The sequence below is a fragment of the Ictalurus punctatus genome, chromosome 2 (assembly GCF_001660625.3).
Source record: "Ictalurus punctatus breed USDA103 chromosome 2, Coco_2.0, whole genome shotgun sequence".
Classification (NCBI taxonomy): Eukaryota; Metazoa; Chordata; class Actinopteri; order Siluriformes; family Ictaluridae; genus Ictalurus; species Ictalurus punctatus.
In genome coordinates, this window is record NC_030417.2 from 24,283,282 (window position 1) to 24,304,776 (window position 21,495).

At 37.2% G+C, this 21,495-nt stretch overlaps 1 protein-coding gene across 5 annotated transcripts; it reads left to right on the forward strand.

The window, feature by feature from the left end:
* The first annotated feature begins 350 nt into the window (after positions 1–350).
* On the forward strand, positions 351–20,763 carry LOC108255917 (myosin phosphatase Rho-interacting protein). 5 transcript variants are annotated; one of them, XM_017452287.3, is made up of 22 exons: positions 354–626; positions 1,584–1,661; positions 1,823–1,888; positions 2,434–2,585; positions 3,249–3,333; positions 3,801–4,002; positions 4,791–5,142; positions 6,176–6,275; positions 8,902–9,000; positions 9,171–9,224; positions 11,362–11,430; positions 11,557–11,646; positions 11,749–11,858; positions 11,952–12,435; positions 12,698–12,784; positions 13,470–15,293; positions 15,444–15,591; positions 15,670–15,787; positions 18,455–18,614; positions 18,782–18,877; positions 19,032–19,109; positions 19,309–20,763. In XM_017452287.3, exons 1-22 carry the CDS (start codon positions 426–428, stop codon positions 19,483–19,485), a joined length of 4,830 nt encoding a protein of 1,609 aa, XP_017307776.2. In that variant the 5' UTR covers positions 354–425; the 3' UTR covers positions 19,486–20,763. The 5 variants fall into 5 exon arrangements, with proteins under 5 accessions (XP_047006275.2, XP_017307776.2, XP_017307784.2 ...); XM_017452295.3 differs by having other exon boundaries at positions 13,473–15,293; XM_017452303.3 differs by having other exon boundaries at positions 12,701–12,784.
* The last annotated feature ends 732 nt before the right edge of the window (positions 20,764–21,495 follow it).

Sequence of the window (21,495 nt, forward strand, 5' to 3'; positions counted from 1 at the left end):
AGAGTCACAGTGTCAGACCTGGTCGTGTTGTCCCTGCTGAATAAACAAAACAAACAAACAAACAAACAAAAAACCCCAATAGAAATCCTCATAGAATTCGCGATTGTTTAAATGGTTGTAATGGGAATTGTATCGGTTTTAATGGAAACCGTAATGGTCCCTCTGGTTATTTATGGTATGTTATGTTTAGTGGATACCATTAAGGACCAATAACGGTAATGATGAGCTGATGGCTTGTAATGGTATTTGTAGTGGAAACCATTAGAATTTCAGTGATTGTTTCTATTGTTTTGTATTTTTCCCCCAGCAGAGGTGTTTCTATGCCGCTTGGTGGTGAGCTGTTGTTGACTCACGCTATGTTTTGCTCATCAGTGTCGCCTCCCCCGGTCACAGTGAGGAAACAGCCCTCTCCACTCCCGCTTTAAATGGATGTAACATGGGCAGTGAGAAGCTCGGGAGAGACCAACAGCTTGTTAACTGAAACAGAAGTAGGGAGAAATATGTCCGTGTTGAAAATGGAGGTTTGGTGTAAGAAGTTTCAGGCGAACGTGTTCGACCAAAACAGATGCCAGAACTGCTTCAAATCTCGCGAGCTGCACGTGATGATGCGCGAGGAAATGGAGCAGGTAAACTAATGACCGCTTTAACATTATGCTAATTAAAAGTTCTCAAATGTCATCAACTGCTGATAATAAAGCTTGTAATGCAGTTATTTAAACCCAGACGACAATATATTTCGAAAACTTGTCTTACTGTCTTACTTGTCAGGCTTGTCTTACTTAGAGAAATAATTAGAAAATATTAACGTTTCGGATTGTTACCTATTTGCTTACTTTTATGGGTATATTGGCAGCAAAACAAACTTTGGGTCCTGGTGTCAAATTATATTTGTGTTCCAAATTGTTTCTGTAAGCCCCTAATTGTAAAGAAAATATTGCCCATGTAGAGTACCAGAGTATAACTTGTAATTATTGTATTTGGTAATAATATTTTGTATTTCTGTATGCTGTCATTTGTCATTCGTAATCTGTGGAGAAAGTGTCTGGAAAATAAAAACACAAGGGCTAGAACTGCATAATGCACTACTAATCTGTTCACAATGTATCCCATTATAGGCTTAAAAAGTCGTTTTAATAATACATTGCTAAATATCAGTTGTTTAAAGGTTCTCAAAGTGGATTCGTTGAAGCTTAGAGACACTCACATTAAAAAAAAAGGTGATATTGAAGTTTCTTTGACTTTATTCCTTTCCATTTGTACCTTTTTAATGTCTATGTTTAAACAGAAAGGTGCAAGTCTTTAAAACTTTACATTAAAAGGTGATTTATGTCCAATTATATACCATAAATAATTTTTTTTTTAAAACAGCTACACTGTTTCCACATTGTACAAGTAAAATATGTTTTGTACAACTAAAATGTACAAAAGATACAGGTACATGTCAACGTGAAGGAAAGGCACAGTTTTGTACTTTTTGCTGAGAGTGCAGGAAGTTTGCATTTGTTGTTGTAATATTTGCCTTAAATTATTTGTTTGCTTGAGACTTTTATCATTCCTATGAGCTCTCTATTCATTGCTAACAGGTGAAACCCATCTATGCGAGTTGGCTCTGCCTCGCGCCTGAAGGCTTGGACTTTGACAATCCGATGCAGCGGTCCAGGGTATCAAACCATAATTGTGCAGAGCTTCACAAATGTCTGTTGCTGCTTATAGACAAAACAACATAGGATTGAATTTAGTTGTTGTTGTTTGAATTTGTGTCTAGGCAGTCTATTAACATAATGTGTTTATCCTTTTTTTTTTTTTTTTTTGCCACTCTCAGAAATGGCAGCGTCGCTTTTTCATCCTGTATGAGCACGGCTGCCTAGAATTTGCTCTTGATGAGTTGGTAAGAGACGCTCACAAACAAACAAACTAACCAGATGAACAGTAATACATCAGACTGTGCTGTGGTGCTGATTTATGAGACTCTTGTGCATATTGTAGCCAGATGTGCGGCCGCTTTAAGTGCTCTATCATGAACTATAACTCATGCTTGTAGTCTGTGCCACACATTTTACCCAGATTTCTGTAATCAAGCAATGTTATAGGTCTGATAGCTATCTGGCTCAGTTCTGGCTGGACACTTACTGTGCTCTCTGGTCTGTCTTTGCCAGCTATGGTTATTTAATTTACTTTGACAAATAGCATGGCAGAATACTAGCATTTATTCCAATCATTATGTTTAGTTGTAGCTGTTTGTTCATCCTACAACCATCTCTCACTTTTTTCTGGTCAAATTACAAAAGTGACTGGAAGCATTTGTGTCCCTGTCTGCTCTGTTAACAGTTACTTGCTTGAATTATATTCTGTATCATTTTAAAGTCATTTTGGATAAAGTTACTTTGTTTGCCAAATGAATTACTATGAAGATAGAATATAATTGTGTTCCAGCCTAGTACAATTCCCCAAGGATCTGTGAACTTGCATCAGTGCACTGATGTGATTGATGCCGAGGGAAGGACAGGACAGAAAAACACACTGTGCATCATCACTCCAGACCAAGAGATTTACATCCGTGGAGACAGCAAAGAGATCATCAATGGGTTAGTGATGAGTAGAACAATACAGTGTGAGAGCTTAACTCTTTTAAAAAGTTGCATAAACATTCAGCCAGTAAAATTTAGTAAATATGGCACTGATTATCTGATAAACGCCATTGTCACACAAAGCAAGTGGGCTTTGTTTTGCTTTCGATATTAACAATTTGTTTCTCATTTTTAATTTATCATATTATTTATTCTGGGTCTATCTTTAAACAATTGCATACGTTATTGATTATTTCCATGTTTCAGTGATGTTTGTATTCATATAGCCTACCCCTAAATTATACATGAAGTTTTGCCTCTTAGAGCATTTTTGTTGTGGAGAAGTGAAAATCAAATATTGTCATAGTGCACATTATCGATTTTGCCAGCTAATCCTTGTGGCCCTAGAAGCAAATAAAGTATAAGTGTAGCACAGTTTGGATTACATGAATGAATGCAAATACTTTTAAATAGCTCATAATAGCTGATATTGACAGTTTTAGGAAGATAAGATTTAGGGGGAACAAATCCTGTGATGTATGAATGACCGGCCTTATGAAGGGTTAAATCAGTTTGTAGTACGTGGGGGCAGTCAAACTTCTACAATGGTATTATTATTATTATTATTATTACAGCTGTAATTTTTATGAAGCCCTTCTGTGGATGTGAATCTTTTTACAGTTGGTGTGAGCAGCTTCTAGTTTTCAGACAGATCAATGAACAAAGGCGAAGGAAAAAAGGAAGCAGTTCACCTGTTCCTTCACAGGTGACAAGTTGTTCTACAGTTACTACAGTACAGCTTTACTGTATATCTATGTATAATGCCACACTTAAAATCAACTCTAGACCTTTTATCTGATTATTTGCGTGGGAAATGATGAGGGAATAAGGCACACCTGGACATGGAGCAGCTGAGAAGTCAATTGTCCAATTACTGCCGTAATTCCTGCAGTTCACCTGTCTGCCTTTGAGCTCATACTCATTATTTAATTTAAACACCAATATACTGTGGTAAACAGCTAAAATAACAATAACATTGTCAATGTTCAAGTGCTTATGGACCTGACTGTATAGATCAGTTGCCGTGAGCTGAACAACCTTGTCAGCAATAATTAGTCTATAAAAAGTGTTTAAATGTTTAATTTCATGTTATGAATGTGCTTACACTTTGTGTGTGGTTCCTTTAGATGGCAATAAGACCTGTAATCTAGTTACACTGTATCTGTTTCTTAGGAGGAAGCATCTGCAATGAAATCTGTGTGTAGCGTTGCAGCTGCAAACACAAAAGCAGTAGAAGACCATGAACTATGTAACCCAAAGGAGGTAGATGAACCAAGTGAAGAAACTGAGAATATGAACATTGGTTGGGAGGTGAATGTCACCACTGCTGATGCTGATTCCCCTAGTTCAGACAAGTGCGCAACACAAGGAATCGGCAAGTAGACATTTGTGTGTTTTTTAAAATTTTTATTTATTTATTTATTTATTTATTATTTTTTTAAAAAATATTTATAAATGTGTTTAATATAAAGGATTTCAGTTAAGCAAAACCAAAGCACTGGTAACTGTCCAAGGAAGATTACTGGAATTTGATTTTTCTTTCTTTTCATGAGGTTTCTTTGTGATTTTTACTTAAATTCTTATATACATATTCCATAAACAGAGTGCTTACAAAAAGAATGGGAAATGCAGTTGGTATATAGGATGCTTTCAGTTCTCATTATTATAAATCAAGTAGTCTTGTCTAATTAACCATCATAGATTGAATGTTATTTTACAAAACGGTACCAGATTGCACTTCCCACTCATAGTCAAGCCAGTCTCCTAGAAAGCCAGACAGGATGTGATTTGGACAAGAAGAAAGCCTTCCTCTGTAGACTTTTCCTCCAGGGCTTCTCATTAGAGAAATGCAGGGCCAGTTCAGACTTTGAGGATCTTCTTTATGGAGTGTGGCATATAGGAAACTTCTGTAACAAACTGCTCTTTACAGATGCTGTTTTGATTGTGGGTCACATATTGGCTCTTGACACGCCATGTTTATACAATAGTGGGCTGTTACAGCACTACCTGCAGTTATCTACAACAGAACCCTGACAAAATGTATATTGTACCTGTATGTGGATAATATAAATTACAACTAACTGTTATTTTTTTGTGTGTTGCATGGTCAAAGTGAAAATCTTCTTTTTACATCATATGAATCCAAGACTTATCTCTCCATAGGAAAGTTGAAGACTCCGGACATTAAGCAGGAGACCTTCAGTTTAGACACACATCAAGCTGAGGGTGGATCAGTCCTTCAGTTGCCCTTTCAGCGTCATTCGACCTCGCTCCACAGCCCTGAGCCATGGAGAGCTGTGACCCGTGACCTGTCTCCATCTGATTTGCCTCTCAACAGCAGTGCTTCCCACTCTCTACACTGGCAAGAGCATCATGCAGAGAGCTGTGCTAAAAAACATCCTAAGGCCTCATCTTTAGCGAAGCATATGATGCGAGATCAAGAAAATATTGGACAACCCCAAGCTGGAATGCAACAAGATAAGAACTGCAAGGATACTTGCTTCATCAAGTGCAGGTAAAGCTACATAATGCCGTGATGCCTGCAGAATGGTTGCAGAGCTATTTAAGAGATTGTTCCTTTTCTGCATCCGTGTGTACTTGCTGGGCCAAGGATAAGCCTTCACTTAAAGTAAAGACGGTTTTGCAACAAGGGACAGCAGATGGCTTTGATGCAGTTGCAACCTTTTACTTGCACCACAGCTTATGCAGAGCACCAGATCAAAGGCCTTTACCCCACCATTAGCAGTCAGACTGCTTGCAAATTTCCTTAAGGGCTAATCTCCAAAAGCTGGTAAATGTAAGCCAGTGTCACTAAAGATTGGCCATCATCAGTCTTGTTGTGTTTCTGGGACGATAACGAATAAGAAATAATTAGAAACAAGTAGGGGTTCTCAACCTTTTTTTGGAACTCATTGTAAGGGACAAGGTGCCACTAAGGTCTGGTGTAAAATTATGCTTAGATGCTCCAAATTAAATAGATAGCCTTAGCCAATAAAATATTAGGCATGTTTAAAACCAATTTCAATTATTATTATCAAAATATTTTATATGTAAACTCCATAATAGCAAGAGAAAATCTCCTGTGATCCTATCGGCATCTGAAGGGCCCCAAGGTTGAGATTTTACATGTTTGCTTTTTTACCCCACATATATACCAGTAGACTTAATCTAATCCATAAAATCCCTAATTTACACTGACGTTTCAACAAGAGCACGTTTAGTCATTTTTATTCCTTCATTACATATTTTAAGAAGTGTTTTGACATCTGATTTAAACACTTTCTGCTTCACATATGCACATAGAAAATCCCAAACTTTCAAACTACTGTATATACATGACTGATGTGTTTTATCTTTGCCAGACCAACTTCTGTAAAGGGAACACATTTTATGGCATGGCAAAGACCAACCTGCTTTGGTTACATATGATCATTGATGAGGTCTTTTAATTAGAGTGACTTTAGACCTGCATGTGAAGCTTCTTCAGTTTTGTGATCTTTTGCTTGTCTCTTTCTCACTATCCCTCTCTTTCTTTCTGTTTATCACAGCATGACTGCGGATGAGTGTTGGACTACTGCAAATGAAAAGCAGTGTAAAATGTGTCCACAGTGCACCAGTAGAAGTCAAACTGGCCACATCCAGAACATGGTAATGTGTGGGCAATTTAAAATCCAGTGCAGCCTATGTCTCAGGGACATGACTATTGTTTGTCACTACAAGAACCAGTGACTGACAATATAATTTTAATGTTAAATATAACTATCATTTCCAGACCAACTGTACCATGGTGTGTAGGTTAAGTAACCAGTTGCTTAAGGTGACTTGAAGATTGTGATGAATTAAAATTTTATCATGACTGTGTTAATTACTACGTACAATTGTAAGGACAAAGAAAGAACCAGCTACCACTGTCACTCAGGAAACACAGTGAAGGACACAGCTGCTCTCAGGGGAGCTGCAAATTACAATTTACTAATAAGACTAATGCGTAGATTTATTTAATGCTGCTAAAATGGTGGCTCCTGTAGCTATGATGAACTGCCTTGAACAATTCCAACTTTCCTAACCAAATAAGTAATTGTGGTTTTACCAAACTGGACTTTTAATGTAGATCAAATATACGATAAGCATTGTGTCAGGTTTATCATCAATAATATCTCTCTCTCTCTCATTCATTCATTCATTCATTCATATATATATATATATATATATATATATATATATATATAATATATATATAATATATATAATATATAAAATGTATGTGTGTGTGTGTGAGAGAGAGAGAGATAGATGTAGATTTACTTCTATCTCGGTCCATGACTGGTTGTGTGTACTGAACTGAGAGATTAAAGACTGAGTGATTAAAGGTTTAGGAAACCTTTGCAGGTGTTTTCAGTTAATTATCTGATTAGAGCTCTTCTCAGGTCAACATTTCTGTATTATAAATTCTTTATTCTAATATTTTCAGACACTGGATTTTTGATTTCCATGAGCTGTAAGCCGTGATCATCAAGATTAAAACAAAAAAGGCTTTAAATATTTCACTTCATGTGTAATGAATCTAGAATAAATAAAAGTTCCATTTGTGAATTAAATTTTAAAAATGTACTTTTCCACGATATTAAAATTTTTTGAGATGCTATATCTTTTTAAAATATAGTCTCCTGAAAAAGAGATGTTTCTTTTTTTTGCCGAGTATATATGTTTATACACAAACACACACAAATGATATAAAATTTTAATGAATAATTGTACAAAATGCATTCGGGCCTTTTTTTTTTTTTAAATGGCATGATCATATATTGGAAAATCAAATTGGGAGCAACAAAAGTGGGGTTACCATTATCCTTGTAAAAGATAAACTTTGGCAACTTTTCATGCCTAATGTCTACGTACTAGAAGGAGATGCGAATTCTGGGTTAGTGACTGCAATTTTCTATTAGGTTTTCTTTAGTAAGTACGGAAGAAAGAGGTTTTATACAGGTTTATTTTTGCACCATGTGAAGTCTTTTATTTGTGTTAGAAACATGTAAAAATTTTGTAAGAGCAGCTAAACATGGGGACTTCAGCTGTGCCTTACAGACTCTGTATTCAAATGTCAATATCAAATCATCACCTTTTCAGTCTAGCTGAACTTGAGTCATTTTGCTTTGCTGCCCTGAAACCAAAGCACAGCTGGTTTGAGCTGTTTATCCTGGGGCCATAACTCATAAAACCAGGTGTTTGTAGGGAGGAAGCATACTGTGGTTTGATAGTAGGAAGCCAAAGATGTGCAAGTTTGCACGTATGTAAGTACCATTGACGATTCCTAGCGTCATCCGCATCAACAGACCCTTAATTAGGCTGGCATGTATATTGTGAGACTAATGAGTCAAATGGCCTCAGGCAACGTCGATACTTGAATGTGTTTGTTGTGTTTGAGTAGATGGTAGTTCACATGATTATGCACGGGAATTCCAGGCATGTGACCATGTTCCCCTGCTCCCTGTTTATAATATCTGCTGGAATATTTTGCTTGTTCCATTGCTCATGGGTCGCCTGTACTTTTTTGTTCATGTTGGATTCCCAGATTACTCAGTCAGATTTGTACCTTTACTCATAACAATTACATAACAACAGTGTCAAACATCATATTTATTCAAATGTGAGAAAATAGGAACACGGAATACATCAGCATATAAATAAGAGTAATGGTGCAATCCAATTTGAAACTAATACTAACATTAGCATTAGTGAATTTTGTACAATGTGGACATTGTTTCTTATGCCTTGTAACGTGATTTATTTTAAAAATGAAGACACCAGTTAATTTTTCCATTACTGGTGTTGCTTTTTCTGCAACAACAGAATTCAAATGTGTATGCAGATGTTTTTGAAAAAAATAAAGTTTCACTCTGGTGCTATAGTTCCTACTTGGTTATGTTAATTGGTTGTGTTAAAACAGGGAATGCATTTATTGCACAGCATGTTCTGAAGTATATATTAGGTTGTATAGGCAGTTTGTGTCTGTTTGTAGTTGTTGGTAGGACATTGGCAATGGCAAAACTGCCCTTCTTTTTACATATCAGCGTTTTGGGGCTAGCCCACTTGAATAGTTGAATTTCCTCCATTTCCAGAGGGAAAAAAAAAACTGAACTAAGAAAAACAATCCATACAGTTTATTTTTTTATTTTTATTTTTTTAAAAATTGAATCATAACACATTCAATTAACAATTGACATAAAACTAATCTATGGGTGTATATAAATATATTTGTTGTATTAATGTGCAGGAGAAGCCCGTAGGACTGTTGGAAGCCCCACAAAGCAACATTCATCCTCTGAGAAGACCGCAGACAGTGGAAGTCAAAGCTTCAGAGTCTTCCATGAAGGTGAGTGAGGGTGTATATATATATATATATATATATATGCATGCATGGTTGGATTCACTTTGAAGCTGAAGTAAAGTATTTTTCAACCTGATGAACGATAAAGCATACAGTTTTGTCTATATTCATGAATGCTTTGTTAAAGCCCATGTTGAATTGATTTGTTTTTATAGCCAGACCTTTTGAACTTCAAAAAAGGGTGGCTGTTCATAGATGACCATGATCAGGTGAGTACTTGGTATTTTGGCTTCTTGGGGATCACTTGAGGGAATCTTCTTATAAACAAGTATGAAAAAAAACGTAATTATGCTGGATTAGTTTTATATGGGGAAGTAGAGTTATGCAATTAATATCATTATATACATTTATGTGAAAAAATAAGTATACACCATGGAAATTGTCTTTTTTGACATATTTGGACAAGCTTTGAAACAAGCTTTACTCATCTTTGAAACAGGGACTATTAATAAAGTTGATATACTTGAACAAAACCACAAGGAAAATATCTTTTATTTATTTATTATTATTATTATTTTTAAAAATCATTTATTCATATCAATATCTTAGAAATTTAGAAATATAAATATTTCTATTGAAATATCAATAGATGTGATATTCCTCTGTGGAAAAAGTAAGTACACCTTTGTCTTCAGAAGCTAGTATTGCCCCTTTAGCAGAAAGAATTTCTTGTAAGCATTTTGCATAATTGTCCACCAGTCTCTGACACAAGCTAGCTGGAATTTTTGACCACTTTTAAATGCAATATTCTTTTAGTATATACAGTATGTACTGCCCATTTCAAATCCCCCCACAACATTTCAATGGGATTCAAATCCGGGCTTTGACTAGGCCATTGCATAACCCTCCATTTCTTATTTTTGAGCGATTCCCTGGTGGATTTGCTAGTGTGCTCAGGATCATTATTCTGTCGAAAGGTCCACTTTCAGTTCAACTTAAACTTTTGGACAAATGGCCTCACATTATTGTCAAGCACTTTTTGATATGCTGCAGAATTCATAGTTGAATCAATGAATGCAAGTTGTCCTGTCCCTGAAGCAGTAAAGCAACCCCAAACCATAACATTTCCACCACCGTGCTTCACAGTTGGTATGAGGTGCTTCTCCTGAAAAGCTGTTCTTTGGTCAGCACCAAACATGTCTGCTGTTACTGTGGCCAAACATCTCTATCTTTGATTTGTCTGTCTAGAGCATATTATTCCAAAAGGCCTGGTCTTTTCCTATATGCTCATTGGCAAAGTGTAGTCTTGCAAAGGCTTTTTCCTGGCACGCCTCCCATGCAGGTCAAATTTGTGCAATCTCTTTCTGATTGTAGATGCATGCACTTTGACACCAACAGTTGCAAGACTTACTAGCAGATACTGTGAAAAGTTTGAGGTTCTTAGAGACTTGTTTTTGCATCAAATGCTCTTGGGCTGAAATTGCTGGAATGGGCAAATTGGCAGTTGTTTGAAATCTGTGCCACTTGTAGATGATTTTCCTTACAGTGGAATAATGATGATCTTTTTAAATACCTTGCCAGACTCATAGGCATCGACAGCCATTTTTCTGAAGGCCTTGTAGAACTTTTTAGATCTTGGCATGATGACACCACACACCTCAATAACAAAGGGAACACCAGACATTAGAGTTGAGAGAGGTCTAAATAAGACCGGTTCCACCTGCACTCCCTAAGCAGGTTGTAATCACTGGCATCCAATCTTGATCACCTGATTCCAATTTTATGGATTTGAAGGTGTGATAAATGTAGGGATGTACGTACTTTTTCCATATGACTGATCTGTATTTTTTTTTTGTTAATTTAAATTGTGAAAATTACTTCAAAATGTCAATTTTATGTGTTATTTGGTAGAGTGCATCACCTCTTTCAAATATCAGACATTAAATGAAAACCTGACTGCCATTGCCAGAAAGCTTAAAATGGGCCGTGGTTGGATCTTTCAGCAGGACAATAATCCAAAATGTACATCAAAATCAACACACAAATGTTTTACTGATTGCAAAATTAGACTCAGACTCAGAGCTTTTATCTTGGCAAAGGGAGGTAGCACAAAGTATTGACTAAAAGGGTGCAAATAATTGTGGCACACCTATATTTAACAAAGATAATTGTTTTTGGATAAACCTGTTTTATTTGCAATGGGTTTTTTTTGTTTTTTTTTTTGTTTTTTTTTTGTTTTTAAACAGAAGATCAAAAGGTTAAACAAATAGACAATTTTTCACAGCCTTCTTTGCTCATATTAACCAAGGGTGCCAATATTAGTGGAGAGCACTGTATAATAAATAATATGTATGTTTATATAATGATACAATGACAAACATATCTGCTGATGTCTATTTTCTCCAGTGGAGGAAGTACTGGTTCGTGCTGTCTGCTCATAGCCTACATTATTACTTTGACTCTGGAGCAGAGGAGGCAAGTTCCCAGATATTCCTTTCAATCAAGTCATAAGAAATTCACTGTGTATGCTTAGTAGTTTTAGAATATTAACAGACGATATTTAGAGATTGTTCTTAATAACAATATTGTTTTTCTTTAAAGTCCTCACAACTGGTAGGAGAAATTGACCTGACTTCCTGTCACAGAGTTATTGAGCTTCATGACCAGAGGAACTTTGGCTTTGAAATATGGGTATACCAAATAATTTATAATATAATATATGGTATTTTATATTAATAGATTAAACCATTTATTATAGATGATTAAATAATAATTAATAATTAACTCACCTAGACTCATGGATTGGTCTACAAGTTAGCCACTGTGACTGCTAGGATGCGACAAAACTGGATTCAGGCTCTTACAAAGAACATTCAGGACCAGAGTGCACCAGATGTTGCCAGGTAAATGCATATAAACAAGTCACAAAGAACATCTGTTAAATTTACTTTAGCACCAGAAAGAAGGAATGTTCAATCCACTTTAATTTTGTTCAGCATTCCAGATGATTGTCCATCCAGAGTGGGCCGTCGCTCTGGGCCAGATGTTACGCAAGAATCCATGTCTCTGTCTAGCCCTGTCAATGATGAGTGCTATACAAAACAGAGTTCTGATCACTATACGAGGTGCCAAGGCCATCCTAAAACTTCCAGCTGGACTGAGATGTTGACCCAGGAAGGGGCCAGAGAACAAGAGAGGGTAGAGCAGAATGCAGAGGAGAGCATCAGCAGGTGGAGGGGAAGACAGGAGCGCAGGCAAAGGTATGCCATTGTGATGGGGTCTTCATTATGCCCCCTAGATGAGAGGAGCATCTCTACACAGGAGAATCAGCAGCAAGAGAGAATGAGGGAGATTGAAGAATGTTGGCTGCAGGTGGAGAAGATGACTATTGGAGAAGAGAAAAGGGTACTACTTTACCCAGCATGGCAGCACGAGGACTCTGTTGAGCTGAAGAAACATCTAGAACATTACAGGAAGAGGGTGAGTGGAGATATGTTTTCTTGGACTGTATATTATGTTCAATAAATCATTTAAAATAATATAGATATAAACAATCAAAAAAACAAACAAATATTTAAATGCCTATGGTATTCTAGTATTAGGTATTCTTAGTGATACCTAATAACTGTACGTAGCTCTGCTTTTTGCTGCTTCTTTTGACATTGTAGTGATTTTATATGTTTATTAATCTGCTAAAATTGTAGTTTGAGTGGATGTTTATTTTTGTGTCTGTTTTGAACAGCAGATGGTGGCACTGACTATCCAGTCAGAATCAGATAATGAGGACTACTCACAAGATCATGGACATGGCACAGACTGGAGTTTAGGGGTAAGATTACAATTCATTATTGTCTTCTGAGTCAAATTCATGGTATATACAAACACTATATGGCCAAATGTTTGTGGAAACCTGACCATAATACCCGTATGTGCTTTTTGAATATCCCATTCCACATTTACTCCTCCAGTTTTTGGGAAGGCTTTCCACTAGTTTTTGGAAAATGGCTGTGAGGATTTGACCATTCAGACACGAAAGCATTAGTGAGGTCAGGCACTGATATCAGGTAACGAGGCCTGGGACACAGTCAGCATTCCAGTACATCCCAAAGGTGTTCAGAGGGTTTGAGCTCAAGGTTTTGTTCAGGCCACTCAAGTTCTTCTACTCCAACATTTGTAAAACCATGCCTTTATGGACCTCGGTTTGTGCATATGGGCATTGTCATGCTAGAACATGTTTGAGGTAGGCCCCTTAGATCCAGAATAGGGCAACTGTAATACATACTATCATAATACAGCATACAAAGACATCCTATAGAATTGTGTACTTCCAACTGTGTGGCAACAGTTTGGGAAAGGCACACTTATGGGTGTGATGGTCAGGTGTTCAGAAACGTTTGGCAATGAAGTGTATCAATTGATTGTTATTATTTGTGTAGAATGCTCAAGTTAAAACGTTTTGAAATTGTTACATTAAGATGGACAGACCTGACCAAATATTTTATTCCTCATTGAAGCAGGAGCCAACATGTGATCTTGGAACAGAATCAGGACCTCAGAAGATGGGTCCAAATAAACAAAACCTCAGTCTGACTGACAAGTACCAAGAGACCAAAGGGCTTGTTAATTTGAAAGATCTAAGAAGACAACAGATCAATGACCTGATGGACCTTCATCCTTTATCCCAGTCCAGCTCTGAATTCACAAATGAACCTAAAAGAAAGAGTGAATGCAATCTGTTGCATGAGGTAATTACTTCTGACAAACCCATTAAGAGCCTCAGATCACTTGCTTTGTGCCAGGCAAACAGAGACAGTGAAAGAGCTGCAATGGCCGTAAGTGAAGATACTGATTCAGATAAAGCCATGGTGAAGCTGTTATCTCAGCAAGCTGATTTCCTGACTAGACAAAATGAGACCCTTAACCAGCGGAATCAGGAACTGGTAAATCAGTTAGCTGAAGCAGACCGAGAGATAGATAAACTTAAGGCAGAATTCTTCTATAAACCAAATGGCCACCAGCCTGAACTGGAGTCCATAGTGGAGTGTTTGGAATTGGAATTGTCCAGGAGCTGTGGGCAACTCAAAGAGGCACAGATCCAGCTAGCAGAAATGGAGGAGAAGCTGAAAGACACGCATCAAAATCTGCAGCTTAAAGAGGCTATGCTCAGAGGCCTGGGCTTCTTAACCATGGACCGTGAATATAAAATAGCATTTCCAGAAATAATTGACAGACTCCGTCAGTGTGTGCAGGTGCTGGAGTTGAAAGTCTCTGAGGTAGTGAGCCAACAATGGCTTTCAAATCTGACTTGCAAGGAACTGCAGACCCAGAACACTCTTCTCATGAAATCAGCAGTTCAGAATGGTCAGAAGATAATGAAGGATGACGAGAAAAATAAGATGTTGGAAAGAGAGCTAGGATCTAATATACCTCAGTGTAAAGGATTGGCACACACAAAAGACCAGCAGCATCAGAACAGATTAGAGTCCGTTGAAGAAGCACTAAAGAAGAGGTCCAGTGTGTTTAGATTGTTACTAGAGGCCATCAGTCATCTAGCTGGAAATGAGATGCCAGAATCAGTCTCCGAGCATGAGACTGCACAGATGAACCCCAAAGTGTTAAGGAGGCTACAGTTGGAAAATGACATTTGGGAAAGCTTTGTGAACACCTTAAAGAACACTACCTCTAATAACTTGGAGAATGCGGAAGCTGCCTGTCTACTACAGAGTTCCGAGATGAAACTAGAGGAAGTTAAAATGTACCTTTCAGCCCTCAGCATTTACAAAAGTACCAGTAGTAACTCACTAACTCTAAGCAGTTATTCAAGACCAGATAATTCAGGCAATACATCAACTAACCCTGACATTATTGGTATAAATGATGGTGAAATGGAGGAGGAACAAATTGATGTCATGTGGAAAGGTCTGAAAGAGCACATGCAGAAGAAATTGATCCTGATCGATCATGTAACATCTAAATTGGAATTATTTACCAATAATGAATTTTTTTCTGAGACAACAAGGCAGTGTAGTATCTGGAAGAAAACAAATGCATTATATCCCATGATCAGTGTAGTCATGGACATCGTGACTGCTTATTTGGTAGAGAAGCTGAGTCAGTCTGTAATAATGCAAAAATCTATTGCAATACAAACTGAAAACCAAGAGATGAGGTTGGAACAGAACAACATGACTGTTCATGAAAAATCTGTGGTCAGTGAAGTCACTGAGAAAGAAACTATTACCAATTTGAAAAGTCATATTAATGAACTGGAGCACCTGCTATCCGAGAGACTGACATCTCTACAGCAGCAACATGAAAAGGACAAGGAGAGACTCAAGGTGAACATAATGGTTGTTCTATCATTTTATCCCTCACTTTAGAATTTCACAATTTTTTTTAATTGAAAACACCTCACTAACTGCATTTTTTAAAAACATGTTTTCATCCTAATACATAATGTGTTATTTTGTTTTGCTCTTTCTCTGAAGGCTGCATTTGAACAGAGCATCACATTGTTGAAGGAGTCTCATAGGAAAGCCACAGAAGTCCTTCTCCTCAAACACAAGCAAGAGCACGAGTTGTTACAGGAGGAGAAAGAAAGACTTCTAACTGAAGAGGTGGCTGCCTGTCTCACTGGTGTGTGCTATTATTTGTGTAGGTATGGTCATTTCTAAACCTGATTTTGTGAGTAACTCTTCTTGTGACCGTCTACAGTTATTGAAGCCATGAAGAGAGCCTATAGCTTAGAGGTGGAGAAAATGCTGCAGAAGGCATGTCAGGAGAAGACCTATAGTGGTGGCACAAATATTGAAGTGATAATGAAAAGTCATAGGTAATAGAACAATACACCATACATACATACATAAATTTTTAGCAGTACCATGTTTATAATTATCATCTACTCTGTTTATCTTTAAGTTACAATAAAATTTTGATGGCTATTTTCCTCTGTATTTATGTGTATTGGTACCAACTACAACATTGCTATAATATATGCATGTATATATTTAGATAGTATGTGTATTTGTTACTTTGAAAGTATTCACACCAATTCACTTACTCTGCATCCTGAAAGTATTCACAACGCTTCACTTTTTACACATTTTATGTTAGTCTTATTCCAAAATGGATTAAATTCATTATTTTCCTCAAAATTCTACAAACGATAGCCCCTAATGACAACGTGAAAGAAGTTTGTCTGAAATCTGTGCAAATTTATTAAAAATAAAAAAACCAAAAAGCACATGTGCATAATTATTCACAGCCTTTGCTCAATACTTTGTTGATGCACCTTTGGCACCACTTACAGCCTCAAGTCTTTTTGAGTATGATGCTACAAGCTTGGCACACCTATTTTTGGGCAGTTTCTCCCATTCTTCTTTGCAGGACCTCTCAAGCTCCATCAGGTTGGATGGGGAGCGTTGGTGCACAGCCATTTTCAGATCTCTCCAGAGATGTTCAATCAGGTTCAAGTCTGGGCTCTGGCTGAGCCACTCAAGGGCATTCACAGAGTTGTCCTGTAGCCACTCCTTTGTTATCTTCGCTGTGTGCTTAGGGTTGTTGTCCTGTTGGAAGATGAACCTTCACCCCAGTCTGAGGTCCAGAGCGCTCTGGAGCAGGTTTTCATCAAGAATGTCTCTGTACATTGCTGCATTCAGCTTTCCCTGAAAAACATCCCCACAGCATGATGCTGCCACCACCATGCTTCACTGTAGGGATGGTATTGGCCAGGTGATGAGTGGTGCCTGGCTTCCTCCAGACATGACGCTTGCCATTCAGGCCAAAAAGAGTTCAATCTTTGTCTTGGTCTTGGTCTGAGAGTCCCTCAGGTGCCTTTTGGCAATCTCCAGGCGGGCGTCATGTGCCTTTTACTGAGGAGTGGCTTCCATCTGGCCACTCTACCATACAGGTCTGATTGGTGGAGTGCTGCAGAAATGGTTGTTCTTCTGGAAGGTTCTCCTCTCTCCACAGAGACATGCTGGACCTCTGTCAGAGTGACCATCGGGGTTTTTGGTCACCTCCCTGACTAAGGCCCTTCTCCCCCGATTGCTTAGTTTGGCCAGGAGGCCAGCTCTAGGAAGAGTCCTAGTGGTTCCAAACTTCTTCCATTTACGGATGATGGAGGCCACTGTGCTCATTGGGACCTTCAATGCTGCAGAAATGTTTCTGTACCCTTCCCCAGATCTCTGCCTTGATACAATTCTGTCTTGGAGATCGCCATACCAATTCCTTGGACTTCATGGCTTGGTTTGTGCTCTGACATGCATTGTTAACTGTGAGACCTTATATAGACAGGTGTCTAATCATGTCCAATCAACTGAATTTACCACAGGTAGACTCCAATCAAGTTGTAGAAACATCTCAAGGATGATCAGTGGAAACAGGATACACCTGAGCTCAATTTTGAGTCTCACGGCAAAGGCTGTGACTACTTATGTACATGTGCCTTTTTGTTTTTTATTTTTAGTAAATTTGCAAAGATTTCAAACAAACTTCTTTCAAGTTGTCATTATGGGGTATTGTTTGAAGAATTTGAGGAAAATAATTAATTTAATCCATTTTGGAATAAAGCTGTAACATAACAAAATGTGGAAAAGCACTGTGAATGCTTTCCAGATGCACTGTGTTGTAATTGATTAAGTTCTTCTATTTTTTTTTTTTTTTATTATTATTTTTTTTTATTGCAAAATATACTCTACCCTGGTGGGGTTTGACAGAGTTTTGTAAAGTCAAACTGCTATGACACTAAATTGGGCTCAGGGTCATTGTCTTTGATTATTCTCAGGATCGATCGTCAAGGTCCTGCAGAATACTGTGGCTTCCATCAGTCTTAAATGGAAGTTCTGAACAATTTGTAGGGCTATACAAAAGGGGAGCGGTAATGATAAACCCAATGGTCATTTATCATGGCACTCCCAGAAGTCTTGTGTTGGGATCAGAAGAAAGATAATCTCTGTAGTATTCCGTCAATTAGGCCTTATGGTACAGAGGCAAGACAGAAGCCATTTGCCAGTAGGCACATAAATGAATCTTGGCTCATGAGAAATAATATTCTATAATCTGATGAACAGAGATTTAATTATTTTGCTAAAATGCCAAGCAATAGATCAGAAGGAAACCAGGTACTGCTCATGACCTGGAAAATTCCAGTCCCTACTGTAAAGCATTTGGTGGTAGCATCATGCTTTGGGAATGCAACAGGAACTGGGAGCATCATAACCAAGAATATTTAAGGCTATGATCCCTGCCAAACTACTCTACAAAAATACAGAGTAAAGGGTCTGAATACCATATTTATGTACTTTATTTTAAAATAAATGTACAAAACCTTGTACAACCACTTGTATTCTTTTTCATCATGAAGCGGTGGTGTCACCCCCCCCCCCCCGATATATACACATAAGTGAGTGAGTTGTGTGTTTTGTTTTTTTTTTTGTTTTTTTTTTTAAACTAAGCAAAATATTACTATATAATAGTTCTATGGGTGTGTGTATGTTAGTGAGGAGTTGTCAGCAGTTCAGAGGGAGCTGGATGCACTGTCTGAGCAGTACACTCAAAAATGTCTGGAGAATGTGCACCTGGCTGAAGCTTTGCAGACTGAGAGAGACGCTCTACAGCAGTATCAGTGCCAGAACCTAGCACTTAGTGCTCACAACCGGGTAATGTAAAATAAGCAGCATTAACATTTTGGACTGTTAGTAATGAAAGCTACTAAGCGTTTATTCGAATAACTGGTTCATTGATTATTTTGATATTATAAAAATACTGGTTATATTCCTGTGTGTTGTTGAACATCTGATGAATTGTATGTTTGCCCATTGTATAGGAACTAACTAGTCACCTTGTTAAGGAGATCATGTCAACAGTAGCAAAGGATGGTTGCAGTCAACTGGTTCATGATCGGGAACGATATGAATTGATGGTTAGCGCACTGTTTTTGTTTTTGTTTTTTGTTTTTTACATTTTTTTTTAATTTTAGATTTTTAAATGAATTCTTAGAACTTGTTAGAGACCCTGCTGGTGATATTGACATCACTCTGTTTAGACTGATATCTATAATAATTATGTCTTCTCAGATCAAGCTCCAGGTTAAAGAGTCCTGTCAGGAACAGGAAATTGACACTTTAAAAAATGAACTCTATGTAGCCAAAATGGTAAGTACTATAAGGAGCATATCCAAACCACAATGTTTCATCATGCATCATGACTATTTCATAATGAATAATCAAGTGAATGATTGTTGGACCAAATTACTTTGAATATGCTCTCATTCATTCGTCTTTATTAACTGCTTGATCCTGGACAATCAGTCAGTTTTCATATCCCTCTTTATTTATATTACTTCTTTTGCAGGATCAAAATATTGCTTCAGAGAGATTCCAAAAAATACAGACAGAACTCAACCTGGTTAAGGAGACATCAGAACAACAAATTTCACAACTCAAGGAGAATCTGAGACTAGTTTACAAGGCCTTAGAAGAGTCTATAAAGAAGACGATGCCAGCTACTCCGCTTGCTACTTCCTCCTAGACTGAACTATTTAAAAGCTGGCAAATATCACTTTACACTTATTTTTCCATACCTGATCTTTGTAATGCAATATTAAAATTTTATTAGGATACTTGCTTATTAGGATACCTGTGAAGCTTATAAGTGCAAATGAAGAGACCAGACAGCCTTCAGTTGGTGTAAAACTAATCAAAGTGTAAAGGTTTTATATTTGTCCATCACTGAATGCTTATTAGAATTCTGTATCATATCAAGGCACACACTGTTTACATGAATGGATATCTGGACTCTAAGGGAAGAAGGGTTCTTTGGATAGTTAATGGGTTTTTAGCTTTAATAGGTTCTACAGCCCTGAAAGGTACATGCACATCATGATACATCTGATGTGTAAAAACCAACAAATACTTTTCCTAAGAATTGAAATAATTCTTCTGATTTTGTATCTTTTTGTTTTGTACAAAACTTTAAAGACCTTAAATTATGAGTAAAATTAGTTGCAGTCAAAATAAAATATTGCAACAAAACAAAATCTAAAAGATTTTTGTTTTACTCTAGTTTTTCTACTTTAGAAATATCTTCTAAATATATCTTCTTTCCACTAAGGCATGTTATACATCCAAATATATCTGTTGTATATTTCTGCATTATTTTTTGTGGTGTAGAATAGTTTTTGTTACGTGAGAGAGTTTGTGCTTTGAGGGAGGTGGTGGGCATGGGCAAATGCCATTGATCTGGTTAAACATTGGCTTAATGATTAATTTTTCAAAAAAAAAACAAAACAACTAAGTAAGCTGTGTAGTGATTTAATTATTTTGATTCTGTTCAAAGAGGTAACTGAAGTTCTGTTAATATACACAATTTAAATTTCACATTTCATATTAAAGGTGAAAATACAAAATAGATGAGCACTGACAATTTATTTATATTAAAATTCTTTCTCACTGCTTTAATTTTTGTCATTCTACTCACTTTTTTAATATCTACAAAAAATCAGTGGCTTTGTGCAGTCCAGTGACATGAATGAAGGAGACTTTCTAGTTTTGTTGAACAGCCAGCTGTTTCAAGTCCATGTTGTCTGTTGTCCATATTCTCTTTCACATTGTTCAGATTCTATGGAGCTGACCGAAACCAGTTTTTTCAAATAGGTATTTGGCTACATTTCATTAGGTTCATTCATATATCTCGTCTTCTGAATAACGATCATCACACCTAGCAGTGATTTGTATGTATTAGGGCATAGTCAGATGCTAAATTGTAGGTATGCCAACATTGGTACTGTATAGTGCCTATTTTGGGTGGTTGGGATGTTGGTCTTTTCTTGCTCTCCTCTAATCAAAGTGGTAGAATTCTCTGCTAGTTAACCTCAGATACTCACATATTTATATAGTTTTTGATATCTTACCTGATTGTACACTTTCTTTAAATAATGAGGCACAATATTCTGGGAATTTTACCAGTGTATCTACTATAATACAAACAACCCCTCTTTCTCATCCGTCTGTCCATCCATCAAACTAACAGCTTATGCAAGATTTTTAGCAGTTGACGGCATGGTATGGCCAGAGGGGTAGTGGCTGAAGCCTTGCTTCCTGATTTGTATTTGTGTATGTACAGTTGACGTCAAGTAAATGTATGCCTTGCAGAATCTGCAAAATGTTATTTCTCTTCCCTTTCACTGACCGTGAGCTACAGTCCCCTCCTAAACCATTGGAAAGGCAAGGCCAATTCATTTGTTCATGCTATACACCAACACTTCAGAGAATCCAATTTTTAGGTGAGCAAAAGTATAGGAACAGATACACTTAATATTTGATTGCATCTGATGGCATATCCCTTGCTTGCAAAAGTTGCATCAAGCCAACAACTCAGTGATATCACCAAATTGTTTTTTTTTTTTTTGGTTGGGGTGGGGTTGCTCAATTTGGTTAAGGTCTGGTGATTGATTTGGCCAGTCTAAAACCTTCTTTTTTCCCCTAAGATAAAGTCGTTTGTTGAGTTGGCGGTGTTTTGGATCATTGTCTTGCTGCATGA